Here is a 13786-nt window from a genome sequence, read left to right on the forward strand (position 1 = left end):
GAAGCCATTCTTTGCTTTCGTTGTTAGGGTTCTTTGCTTGGAAGATAAGTATGAGTGTGTGTTGGTGAATGTGTTTTCAACAAACCAAAGATTAAAAACACATAACTTTCATTTATAGTTTTTACATTAAAAATACAAACATTAAATCGTTATCGTATATTCGTAACTCAAAAATACAAACATTAAATCATTAACACTGAAGAAATCTCTGCCAAGAACTGTTGTTCATGATTTAACTCAAAAATACAAACATTAAATCGTGAACTAGCAGATGCTCCTGTTGTTCCCAATCGCAGCTTGTTCATGATTTGCCTCCATGTTTGCTGTTTCTTTAACTAAATTAGAAAAATCCAAATCAACAAGTAAATAAGAGCACATATTAGGAAAAAGAATGCTTAGACACGATTACATGAACAACTTGCTGTTTCTTACTCATGATTTGCCTCCATGTTTGCTGTTTCTTTAACTAATTTTCTTCGCTACCCGATCCCGAGCTATTTCTTAGGTAATCGTCGTACGCGGCTTCTTCATCGGTCATTGGTTGAGTGTGTCCTTCATTGACCTCGTCTTCATACAAGCCCGCTTCATACTCCATTTCCCCCTCGAGTGAGCGTTGATGTTGTGCCCTATCTAAAGAGTCCAAGTAATCCTTGTAGCAAATTGACATCTCTATAGCTGGTGCAGTGAGTCGAGTCCTCCTAATCGATATAAAAAACCCTGCCAGAAACAGAAAAAGCAGACTCCGAAGCTACCGTGGAAGCTTGGACCGTTAGTAAATCTTTGGCCATGGCGGCGAGGATCGGAAACTCATCCTCCTTACCTCTCCACCAAGCCAGCAAATCAAGACTTCTAAATTCATCCGGAGTCATGTGTTTCACAAAGTTGGTACCACCATACCTTCCAAGTTCACTGCTTGGGGTGTTTACCCTTTGACGTTTACCGGCGTCTTCCCAAATCATGTAGTACATCCCCATTTCAATGTCGGTTTGGGATTGGGATTGGGCAACAGCTCTTAACGAGTCATGAATTTGGGAAGACGACCCGTATTTTGTAAGGTAGACATCATACATGTTTGACAAGGTGGTGTTGAAAGCATTCTTTAAAGTTTGGCTATAATAGGGGTTTTGATCGTCGTTTAACCCAAGCTCATCACAAATTTTTTCTATTAAAGCTTCAACACCACCAACATTGATGCAAGGGTTTAACGCAGCAGCACATGTCAAAACAGCGGGTAGTTGTTGAAAATATTTTCTAAATTTTTCTTTCATTTTTACACCCATATCAAAATAAGGTGCACCCCTACAATCAAGTTCACTCAACTTTGTGCACATGACAGCAATTTTTGGTAAAGCAATGGGGCTTGTTGGATAGTAAACCCCGGATAAACTAGTTGTGCAAGATTTAAAAATTTGAAGGACCTCCGTAACGATCTCAATCAATAACCAGTTTCTAGGATCATTTGAAGGACCTACGTAAACGTACCGCTTCAACGTCGTACGTAAACACCCCTCCTTGATTCGTCATCTCCGGCTGCGAACTACTTCCCGCTTCGTCCTTCAAGGCCTTGCAAAAGCGCTGTTGTATATGCGCTTTTAAAGTGGAGTTTGCATCTTTGGCATAGAACTTCAAACAGTGCTTGCATCGAGCTTTTTGGCGACCGTTAGACAGTTCGCATAGGTCGAAATGTTGCCACACATCTTGGTTTCGTTTCGTGGGGATGATCCGAACGACCGTTATGTCTGTGTTCGAGGCACCCATGTTGACGGATGAAGCAGCACTTTGGGAGGCCATGATAATAAGAGCGTATAATCGAGTATGAAATAAACGAGTACGAGTATGAAATAAACGACTACGAAATAAGAGCGTATGGAGTGGTAATGTGGTATAATTGAGTGTGAGATAACAAAATAATCGCGTATGAAATAAATGTTTAGAGCTAGTAGAGTTGTATAATCGAGTGTGAGCTAACCTACCAAACCTAAACTATATATAGTTGTTTGTGGGGGTAAAATGTTAAAAAAAACGGCTAGAAATCAAGAAAAAACGGGCAAAAAAGGACCCAAACGGTCATATGGCCGTTTTATAACGGTAAAAAACCGGTTAACCTAAAAACCGGTTTTTAGGTTAGCCGGTTTTTGACCGTTAACCAGTTAACCGGTTTTTAGGTTAACCGGTTTTTAAATTTAACCGGTTTTTTAATAACCGGTTTTTCTATTAACCGGTTTTCGGTTAAACCGACCAAACCGGTTCTATAACCGGTTTTTTTGAACACCTCTAGTACCTACCTCATCCCTATTACTTATTATTTTATTATAGACTGACTACTCATTGATGGCTTCCGGATAGTGGGTCCGGGTGTTATTTGAATTCAAAAGCGAGGGCCGGTCAGTCTACGCGCTTGTCCTCTTTCTTTGATCTCTTCAACGGTGGTTCCAGACGCAATTTTACTCCCATCCATTCATCGCAGACTGACTTACTTTTGTTCTTGAACCATTTATTTCCCAATTTGCTTCATACCCATCTCACAACTCTCCAGGTATTATTATTATTCATGTTTAGTTTCTTGAATATCTGTTACGTTTTGATTTACTTATATGATGAATGGCCTAGGGGATTTTGATGTCCTTCATTAAATGGAAGACTTGGATCCATCTGATCTTGGTCAACAAATTATCTACCACTTCCCCCCAATTTATTATTATTCATCCCTGATTCATTTTATTTAAACATGAGATTTGGGTTTGCTGATGTCTTCTTAACTAATCCTTGATTAAATGGTGTAATTAACACCTATTTCATGATAAACTAATTGAATCCATCACATGTTTTCAGGATAGTTGGATATGTTTGGGCTCAAGAAACCTCATTTCCACCACAGAATTCATAAAACCAAGTCAGTTGACCCCCACCCTTCTAACCCCTTTGATTCCGATGGCGAGTCCGAAAATAAGTCACCGCTAACCCCAGAAAGAAGAACATCATCTGAACCTTCTGTGTTGGTCCCGGATTCAAGATCAGTGCTTTTTGATGATCACGACGACGATGCGGTTAAAGGGTCCGGTTACAAAGTTACTTATGCATCCAGAAACAAATATAAAAATGAGTTTGTTGATTCTGGTGGACTAGAGAATCAAGATGTGCAAGAATTGGAGCATTATGCCGCGTATAAAGCTGAAGAAACTACAAAAACCGTTAACAGCGCGTTAAAAATTGCAGAAAATATACGAGAAGATGCAACTAAAACTATGATTACTTTGCATCAACAGGGTGAACAAATTACCGGGACCCACATGACTGCTGCCGATATCGAACAGGATCTTAGCAGGGTATTGTTTTTTTTTTCTATTTCTATTTTGTTCTTGGTTTTTGATATTATGTGTCATGAGGTCTTGTATTGTTGGAGGTGGTAAGATAGGTGGGTCAAAACGGGTGGGTGTGAAAATGGGGCGTGTTTTGGTATGGACAAAAACGGTTTGTTTTCCAATGGTCAAAACGGGTTGGGTTGCTCTGTTAATACTCTTTTTGTTTATATCTGAAAAGGGTTATGCTATCGACAAACCCACCATCCGTGTATCTAGACGCCGGAGCACCTGTCACATCATACAAAACGCGGGTGAGCCACTCGAGATTGGCATACTAAAAGCTTGAATCAAGCTAAGCTTAAACAAGATCGAGCCTAAAATAAGCTTGTTTAATAAACAAGCTCGAACCCGAGCTTCCTTGATTGAGCTCGAGTTGCCTCGCAAAGCCTAAAAGAGTCTTTTTTTTATTTAATATTTGTTTAATTGTTTAATATCTTAAATATATTATATATATTTATAATAATTGTCATTACTACCATATATTAAATTGTCATAAAAAGAAGTAAATAATGTATATTATGTTTATACACAAAAACTTATAATTAAAATATACGTAAAAAATAAAATAAATGTATATAACTTGATTAATAAATAATGAACGAACAAGCCCAAGTGGAGCTCGAGCGTGAAAAACTACTGACGAGCCGACTTCGTCAGTTAAATGAGCCAAGCTCGAACCATTGGGCTCGGTTCCTTTACACCCCTACCTGTCAGATGATACCCTGTTAGCTGTTGCATCAGTCACTTTTGTGTTAGTCAAACAAATCATACAGCCCGTGTAAGACATTATGGTCCGTATGACGTGTCACTTTAACTAGACCAGGATGACCATTTTTCGCCTGTCAATCTGTCATACAATCCGAACGAAACATCAGTGGTATGTGGATAGTATGTCATTAATGTTTCTATAGCTCCGACTTGTGAAAAAAAAAAGTTATATTAATAATCTAACTCTTCAAATAAAAGCATTTTAGGTATTCTTAGCACGGACGCATATCAAACTGTATGACCCGTTACAGATAACACACAACCCGAATCAGCACATTCATAATAAGTGTATCCAGATTTTGAAGTTGTACTTTCTAATGCAGGGCGAGAAGCTTTTGGGAAGTCTAGGGGGCATGTTTTCAAGAACCTGGAAGCCTAAAAAGGGTCACACAATAACCGGGCCCGCGATCACCGGAGGTAATTAGGATATAAAGCTTGTCATTAATGCATATTTTGGATATTTTAATCTAGTTTCCATGGCCGTTTTGTAAATTATGAAAGTTGTGCGTTTGATTATTTTCAGATGATCCTGCACAAAGAAAGGGTGCCCATTTGGAACAAAGAGAAAAACTGGGACTTACCACGAACCAAACTAAGGGACAATCGTATTCAAGAACTCCGCCCCGTGAACCCACAAACGCGTTACAGAAAGTCGAGGTATTTAAAAAGCTTTAATCTTTTTGAATACAGATTAACATGTATATTCGATGAAAATTGCTTGCATTAACTGAAATGCTGAAACCGACACGTAGTTTAATAAAGTGTGTGTGATGTTTTATTTCTAGGATCGATTGCATATTTCCCCTTCCCAACTCTTTAAATGCGTATTTACCCAACTCATAAATTCAATCTCACGTTTCCCCCTCCTTTAATGAAATTTTAATATAACGGGCCAAATTACTCAGTTAAAAGAAAACGGGCCAACTAGGTTTACCAGGTCAAAGGTGGCCCAAATGGTTTTAGTGCATGCAACCTTTTAACCGTTGGATTCGCAGTATAATGTTAAATGTTGCAATAATATAGTTCTTGTATTCATATCTTACCCATAATTTTTATAGAGTTAGTTACACAGATGGTCCCTGTAGTTTACCCATATTGCATGTTTGGTCCCTGTTGTTCACACGCAGTTTACATGGACGGTCATGAACTAAACAATTTTGGACAAAATGTTTTCGGGTAATCGCAGCCTGGCCTGACCCGTCTCAGCCTATAACAAAAATTATTGGTTTTGACTTTCACCCTTTCATAACTCGCCTGATGTGTCCATTTCCCGCCGCCACTAAATGTTCTGATTATAATTTTGAATTTTTAATAAACTATTTGTGACCATAAACAGTATGAGAAAACAAAGCAAGACGATGCACTATCAGATTTGAGTAACATTCTCGGGGAACTTAAAGAAATGGCAGTTGATATGGGCTCAGAGATTGAAAGGTTAGATGTCTCTTTGGTCTATTAACATTTTTTTTCAGTTCATGAGTAATTTATCAAGCTCAACCTCGAGCTCAGCGTGTTAATCATTTATTAATTAATTTCTACATTTTTAATTATATATATATATATATATATATATATATGCATATATATATATATATTTATAATTAAGACATTTATATATAACATAATGTATATCATTTATTCATTTTTATTATAGTTTCACATCTAATAATAAAGATTATATAAGTATATAGTGTATATAATAAATTATAGTTACAAAATTACTAGGCTCGTGCATAGTTCAAGCTCAAGCTTGGCTCGGGCTCGATAAGTGAAGGTCGCGCTCGTTTATTAAGCAAGCCTATTTTTAGGCTCGTGAGTAGTTTTTCAAGCTTGAGCTTGGTTCGTTTATGATTTATTATTAATATATATCTATAATTAAAACATTTATACAAATAAAACCATATATATGTATAATAATTGTTATTATGTAAAGTAAATATATTAAGTAAAAATTATGTAAATAATAGGCTTGTTTAGGGTTGTTTTGGCTCACAAGCAAGCTCGAGGTTGATAAGTGAAGCTCGGGCTTGTTTATATTTAGGCTCGAGGTTATAAACTTGTGTTTGTGTTACTAATATGAATATTTGCAGGCAAAACAAAGCTCTTACTCCTCTTGAAGATGATGTTGATGAGCTCAATTTCCGAGTTAGAGGTGCTAATCAACGTACTCGACGTCTACTTGGAAAGTAGATCATCACGGTTTCTTAATTTTCACATGACAATCGCTATTCGTTTGTATGAGACTAGAATTTTCTTATTAGTGTCTGCTATTACATTTGAGCATGGTGCTTGGGTATGTTTTAAGTCATCAGTGTTAAAATAACAAAAAGAATTAAAAAAATCAACGGTTTTTTTTGGGTATTAAAAGTAATTTGTATATAGTTATAGACTATAGTTAAACAATATATTGTAATTTTATTTAGAGAAAATTACTGTATTCGTCCCTGTGGTCTGAGGACGGAGTCACTTTGAGTCCCCGAAAAAAAAATTAAACCGGTTGAATCCCCATGGTTCCAAAAGTAAACTGGATGAGTCCCTTTGCTATCTTTTCTTTATTAACATCGTTAAAATGATGGGCAAAATGGTTATTTCACACAATAACAAAAAAAAATCTCACAACCATGAAACTTATATTCTTTCACTTACTATTGTATCACCTTCAACAACCAACCATATCCATTATTTGTTACAACAGCCCAACACAAACAAACAAGCCCTTCACAAAACCCTAATTCTCACAATCTCTTCAAATCCGACCAAACCCATCTCCTATTCACGTTTTCCGACAAAACCTAGTCCATAATCACCTTCACCACCACCACCACCACGATTCCACCCAACCTGCAACAATGGTTTCCACCATAGCCACCACAATCACCTTCAACACCTCCGTCACCACCGCCGCCGCCGCCGCCACCTGCAACAACAATTCGATTTCAATCAATGCGGCTGTAAAGCAATGATACCTCTGCCGATTCCAATTCAACCGCCCCTATATATACGTCCAGTCTGGAAACTGGGCTTTGTACATACGACAATTGAAGATTTGGGGGATTGGAAGCCATGAGTGAGACGAGTTTTGTTGGAAAAAAGTGAATAGGAGATGGGTTTGGTCGGATTTGAAGAGATTGTGAGAATTAGGGTTTTGTGAAGGGCTTGTTTGTTTGTGTTGGGCTGTTGTAACCGATAATGGATATGGTTGTTTGTTGAAGGTGATACAACAGTGAGTGAAAGAATTAAAATTTCATGGTTGTGGGATTTTTTTATTGTGTGAAATGACCATTTTGCCCATCATTTTAACGGCGTTAATAAAGAAAAGATAACGGAGGGACTCATCCAGTTCACTTTTGGAACCACGGGGATTCAATCGGTTCAATTTCTTTTCGGGGACTCAAAGTGACTCCGCCCTCAGACCACAGGGACGAAAACAATAATTTTCTCTTTTATTTACATAATTTTACTATATATAATTAACAAGTTTGGTGTCGCAAGTGGCCTACTGGGCCATATGACGGCACCGTATTGATCGGTGGTTTTTTTAGTTCAGTTACCATAATAAACATAATTGAAACCGATCAAATGTCAAAATTTTTTTTTTGTTTTGTTTAGTTAAAAGGAACCGACCGAGTTCTTGCATACTCGCGGCCTTATTTAAAGCCCATGACCGACAAACGCTAACGACCAACCCCCCACCCCCGAATTGGTCATTGGTCCACCTTAAGTTTATATATATTTTTTCGTTTTTTAGTTCCAGTACCGTAAGGTACGTAATCAAAACCGACCCGAATTCATGTCAAGTTACCGCCTCAATGCTCGGAACCGACAAGGCTTGGGTTTTACCACCATCCGGGTTTGCTAACCAAATAAACATCATCCTAATATTTTGTTATCTTATATGTTAATGATTTTATATGTTAATTTGACGAATTAATTTTTTGGGTTTTAACCCTCAAATTTTACCAATGGTGTCTAATCGTAACGAACGCAACCGGTACTGACTGAATTCGTGTTGACTCATCGTCGTGACGTTCGGGTATTACCAACGTCCGGGTTTTAACGCTAGGGTTTTGACAGCTGCCTCGGTGCAACGCTGCAGGTAGAAAAACTAGTTTGTACATAGATTCAAAGGTTTTAGCGAACCGTTTGAAAGGCGTTCTGTAGTCGGTGATTTCTAGCCCTCAATCAGCCCTTTTAAGTAGCTGATCGATCTTGGATGGTCCGCTGATTATAAATGAGATTATAACTTGGTGGAGAAAAAGAAAAAAGAAAAAACAGGTCTTTATAAGGTCGACCTTGAAATGCGTATGAACATTTAAATTGGAAATTTCTCAATAGTTTTATGGAGAACATAGGGTTCCTTCTAAGATGGAGAATTTGGATGTATGGAGTGGTGTCTTCGGCTCGTTCTTCCATTTTAGTAAACGGATCGTTCATTTTTCAATTCAAGTATTCCAGAGGTATACGACAAGGTGATACGATTTATCCGTTCCTATTTATTTTAGCAATGGAGGCTCTCTCGGTTATGTTCAGAAAAGGGTGTGGTGCTGGTGTTTTTAAAGGGTTTCAAACTCCAAATGATGGTCCATTGTTATCTCATTTATTGTTTACGAACTATGCTATTATTGTTGGTGAGTGGTCAGCGAATAATATCCAGATTTTGGCCCGACTACTGAGGGTTTTCAAACATCTCTCGAGGCTAAATATTAACCTGCAAAAATATCTCTCGAGACTAAATATTAACCTGCAAAAATCTTTACTGTATAGGGGTGGAAGTAAAATATAAAGAAGTTAAGATGATGGTGAAGATGCTTCATTGTAATGCGGGGGAAATACTTGTTGGGTTCCAATGGTGATCCGTAAGTGGTTTAACAATTAAACCCGACTTTAATAAAAGTTTCATAATTATTAATCACATTAGTTATTATCAACGCAGTGGAATAAATAAAACGAGTAATCATCTCTTTAGTGGAACCTCACAGGATCCGGTTACAAACAATACAAGTACAAATCAAAACAACCAAATTAAATATGAATCATAAATCGACAATATTTAATTTTATCTCGGTTAATGAATAACCGGTCAAGACACTAAGGGTTAACAAGCTACGCTAGGTGACCAAAAAAGATGAAACCCGACAATGGTGGTGCGCGGAGACAGTGACAGCGGTGGTGGTGCTTGCGGTGGCTGGACAGCGGCGACGGCGACGGCGACTCAAGGCAGCAGCAGCTCACGGCAGTGGCGGAAGGCAGCAGCGGTGCTAGACGATGGCGGCGGCTGCTGTTCACCAGCTGGTAGTGGCCGGCGGTGGTGGAGTGGGTGACTTGAGGGAGAACTTGGTGGCTAGGGTTTTGCTAAAAACTCTTATTGTTCAAAATCTCCTTAGGTTAACTAGTTATATTAAACTAGTGAATCCTAACCGGGCTCCCAAGCCTAAATCTAGCCCAGTCCATAAATAACACCATCTTGCTATAATTACTAGTCAATACCGGTTAACTAGCTTAAGCAGATTTTATGCTCGCTACCCAAGGTGTAACTCTCTTAGGTCATAAATCGGTCGGCCACATTGACTTAATCAAACTGGTCCACGATATACAACAGTCTCCCACTTGGACGGTTTCTTGTTAAGTTCCTTAACACTGACACCCAACGATGCTCTAGCTACACATGGCTGCCCCGTGTCACACCCCGGCCAAAAGCAGAATATGCCGGGGCATAACGTATTGATCGGACAGTAGCTCAATAGACACTAATTAAAGTGACAATCATTATTTAACTTCATCAAACATTAAACAAGTACACAAATTCAGTAAATACATCATAACTTGTAATTTGAAAAAATATCCTAAGGTCAACTAACTATCTTCGATCTTGAATATATCAAATACTTGAACCTGTAACATGTATAAAAATAGGGTTTGTCACCACGAATGTTGGTGAGAATACATAAGTTTTAGTCGTATATATATATATATAGGTAAATCACAATTCATATGTAAATGGCGAGCATTACAGCACTTATGAAAATGTAAACAACTAAATAGATGTGGACCCGTTCCTATTGATACAAATTCAATGTACTTGGGTAAATGTATGATCATACTAGATGAGAATAGATGAGGATGAGATACCAACCACCAAACATAAAATAAACACTTAAGCACATAGAGCATAATCATAAAGCATGCAATAATCACACATAGACACAATTTGAATTGTGTTTTCAATAGATGAGGAAATAAAACATGAGTAAAGTTAATAAGGTATACATGCTACCCTCAAAACATAAAAGATGAAAAAATGGGGTATGTAAACTCACCTTAACGAGAGGGTTAACGAAGATGAGATGATGATAAGATTAAGATACATGCGGTTGAGTTCCTCGGGATATGTCAACGAAAGTTCCTAGTTGTTAAAGATACTATTCATTAATAACGATATATTAACAAGACTTATAATGAAAATTGGGATTTGATTGGGTTTTAAGTAAAATCGTAAATAAAGTATTTTAAGTTTAACTAACCTCATTCTTCTTCTTCTTCTTCTTCTTCTTCTTCTTCTTAGTATTATTATTAATTTATTATTATTATTATTACTACTACTACTACTACTACTACTACGTTATATTTTATCCATATTTATATTTTCAAGCAAATGAATTTTAAAATTAAATAAAAGATATTTAGTATTAATAACCATTATCTATACTTAATCGATGCTAATTATAAGGCAACTATGAATATTAACTTTCGATGGCAAGTTATATATAAATATTTGAACGTTAATCGACCACTAGTTCGGTTTATTTTAACATAAGACGAGTAATTAACTATGCATATATATACATACATACACACACACACACACACACACACATATATATATATATGTATTTTTATAGATACCGGGGGAGGCTTAAAAGTTCAAAAAAATTTAGTTAAGATTTGGTTTTGTTACAATAATGTATATTTAATATTAAACTTGCATTAAATACGATTTAAAAAGCTAAAAGAAATAAAAAATTAGAAAACCAGGCCTGGAGGGACTCGAACCTTCACCTCCAGGCCGGTTTAGAGTTTTAACGATATTGCACCTGCCATCCAGGCAGGTGTCTAACTCAGTTAGGTTACCATATTACTTGAATATAAACATACATTGCCGAGAACATAAACCTAATTTATCAATTAGGTTGATTTTGGTCATTGTTCGTTAAAATCTGTTTAGGGGTTTTGATTGCTGAGTAAAAACGAGTGTAATGCATGTAATAATTACCAAGAATGCTAGTGGATTGAGGGTGATTGACGAATTAGGGTTCGCGGCTTCAAGTCCTTATCAAAATCGTCCTTGATGGCTTCATTGGCTGCAATTTGTTTAGGGCTTTGCGTTGTGACGTTGTGAGAAAGATGTGATACGGTTTAATTGATTTTTAGATACGTATTTATAGTGTAATAGATTAAGAACAGTCGGGGATTGATAAACGAGTAATTAGCTGCTAATTTAAACATCAATACCTTAATTAATCCGTCGGTGTGATACGATTTAGGTTAACAATTGATTTGGAAAGATTAATTACGTGTCTTTGGCCGTGAATTAAGGAACAAGGAAGATGGGGGTAGGGTGGATGTGTCGGCGACGGGTTTGGGAGGAAAGGTTTGGGTTTTTGATTAATATTTGCAATTTAGTCCCTATCTTTTGGTTTGAGTTCCAAAATAGGTAAAGAACTCTCTAAAGGGTTGAAACGGTACAAGATTGATAGTTTTTTTTTTAAATATTCATTTAACGAATAAAATAGATTTGAATAACATGCAACGAAAACCATAATAAAATAGATAATATATGAAATGAAGGTTTAAACGGGTCGGGTTTCGGGTGCAAAAATTAACGAATGTTACATCATTCCTTACTTTCGGGAATTTCGTCCCGAAATTAAGGGAAAAAAAAACCATAACATAGAATTTAGAATTAAAATCAACAGAAACATTTTAATTTTTTTTATTTATCTCTTTTTAAATAACACAGATCTTCGAGTGGTCAGAACAACACTACAAACGGAAAACATGATAAGGACGCTTATGTATAGGATGTACCAGCGGCGTATCCACCATGCCCTTATCACATCAATATTTGTATCGTTACCCAAATCACCTTAGGTTCTGGGTTGTGACACACAAACGTATTCACTATGGGTTCCATGCGAGGATTTTGATAATTATGCATGCACTCATATTATGTAGATCGTTGCATGATGCATATAGTTCGTCCCGTTGTGTGGATTCGAAAACAAAATAAGAGAAAACCCCGTTTTTTTAATCAAAATTTCAATGGAATTAACTGTTCAAGAGAAATGAAACTAAAAAAATGGGTGAAATTTGATTATCACAATTAACTAGTAAACAACTTTGCAATATACAATGAATTGTTGAAGTTAACAATCAAAAGTAATAAAAACAAAATAAATAGATGGAGGAAACTTTGAAATTAAATGAATAATTTACACATTCAATGCATAGGAGTACTTGAGATAACAACAAACTCACGAATAAGTATTCACATAGATAGGTCCACGCAATAGACGTCTCACATGTTTAAAGAAATAAAATATAGATGAGGCTTGAAGTTAAGATTATAAAGTCAGATGAGAAAAGGATACCATGAGAATGAGGCGAGTTTCGGGGAATTTGGGTAGTCGTGTATTTAAATATCGAAATAAAATTTGTACATATGACTCATATTAGATAACTATGTACAACACATGCTCATAGTCCCAATTTCTAAAACAAAACGTTTGTAGGAGATCGGTCATAGGTAGTTCATGTACAAATACGGTACTATTAGAAAACTATGCACATAGTCCCGGTAACTGACCGATCATAGACCGCTTGAAATGTGATAATAATTTTCGTAACAATATATAGTGCAATAAACGACATAATAGTAATAGATGAGAGATTGAATTTAAGTATAAATAACCATGATTCTCATTCATAACAAAACTTGAGATTTGAATGAAGTCGTTACATTAGGTTTAAAACAAAAAGAACCGATAAATTAAACGTCCATTATGTATCATGTATTCTTGAAGAGTGAGGTTTAGACTTGGGAACCGTTGATGTAACACGCATGTCCTTGAGTACCTTGAGCAACTTGGTGAACTTAAGGTTGGTTGGGTGGGTTTTGGTTAGCTTGAGTATTAGGAATAGGTTGTGCTTGAATTGCTTGAATGGGTTGAGCTTAGAGTGGTTGAGGTTGATTCATTTGGGCTTGGTTGAATTGAGTTTGGGTAAAGTTGGGTTGGATAAACTTGGGCTTGATAAGCTTGATATTGAGTGGCTTGGGCTGGGTAAGATTGAACTTGGTTCATGTGTGCGAGTCTTGGGCATGCATTGCGAAAATGGCTAGGATCTCCACAATTGTAACAAGCTCTAATGGTTAAGGATGCTTGGGTAAACGGTTGAGCATAAGGTAAAGCTTGGGGTTGGGTAAGAGGTGAGGTAAATGGTTGAATCATGGGTTGGTTGAGTTCACGGCTGGTGGTAAAGAGGCGACCAAAACGATCGCAATGAGTGCATTGACGACACTTGAGGTTAGGCGAATGGTGGAATTTACACGTATCACATAAAGGGTGGGGTCCTGTGTAGGGCTTCTTGGTGGGTTGGGG

The 13786-nt window shown here is 36.9% G+C and overlaps 1 protein-coding gene across 1 annotated transcript; it reads left to right on the forward strand.

The window, feature by feature from the left end:
- The first annotated feature begins 2843 nt into the window (after window positions 1–2843).
- On the forward strand, window positions 2844–6367 carry LOC143535525 (putative SNAP25 homologous protein SNAP30). The gene is made up of 5 exons (XM_077029751.1): window positions 2844–3326; window positions 4454–4547; window positions 4654–4787; window positions 5467–5564; window positions 6221–6367. Exons 1-5 carry the CDS (start codon window positions 2844–2846, stop codon window positions 6318–6320), a joined length of 909 nt encoding a protein of 302 aa, XP_076885866.1. The 3' UTR covers window positions 6321–6367.
- Window positions 6368–13786: the final 7419 nt, after the last annotated feature.

Source organism: Bidens hawaiensis, unplaced genomic scaffold, assembly GCF_021521415.1.
Source record: "Bidens hawaiensis isolate Kalapana, Puna unplaced genomic scaffold, B.hawaiensis_p1.1 tig00010563_1, whole genome shotgun sequence".
NCBI classification, from domain to species: domain Eukaryota; kingdom Viridiplantae; phylum Streptophyta; class Magnoliopsida; order Asterales; family Asteraceae; genus Bidens; species Bidens hawaiensis.

What these genes read in the sequence shown, in the direction of transcription:
- LOC143535525 (XM_077029751.1), top strand. Translation starts at nt 2,844, where the DNA reads ATGTTTGGGCTCAAGAAACCTCATTTCCACCACAGAATTCATAAAACC. An exon ending in CGGGCCCGCGATCACCGGAG is followed by an intron (nt 4,548 to 4,653) that starts GTAATTAGGATA and finishes GATTATTTTCAG; the next exon opens with ATGATCCTGCACAAAGAAAG. An exon ending in ATGGGCTCAGAGATTGAAAG is followed by an intron (nt 5,565 to 6,220) that starts GTTAGATGTCTC and finishes GAATATTTGCAG; the next exon opens with GCAAAACAAAGCTCTTACTC.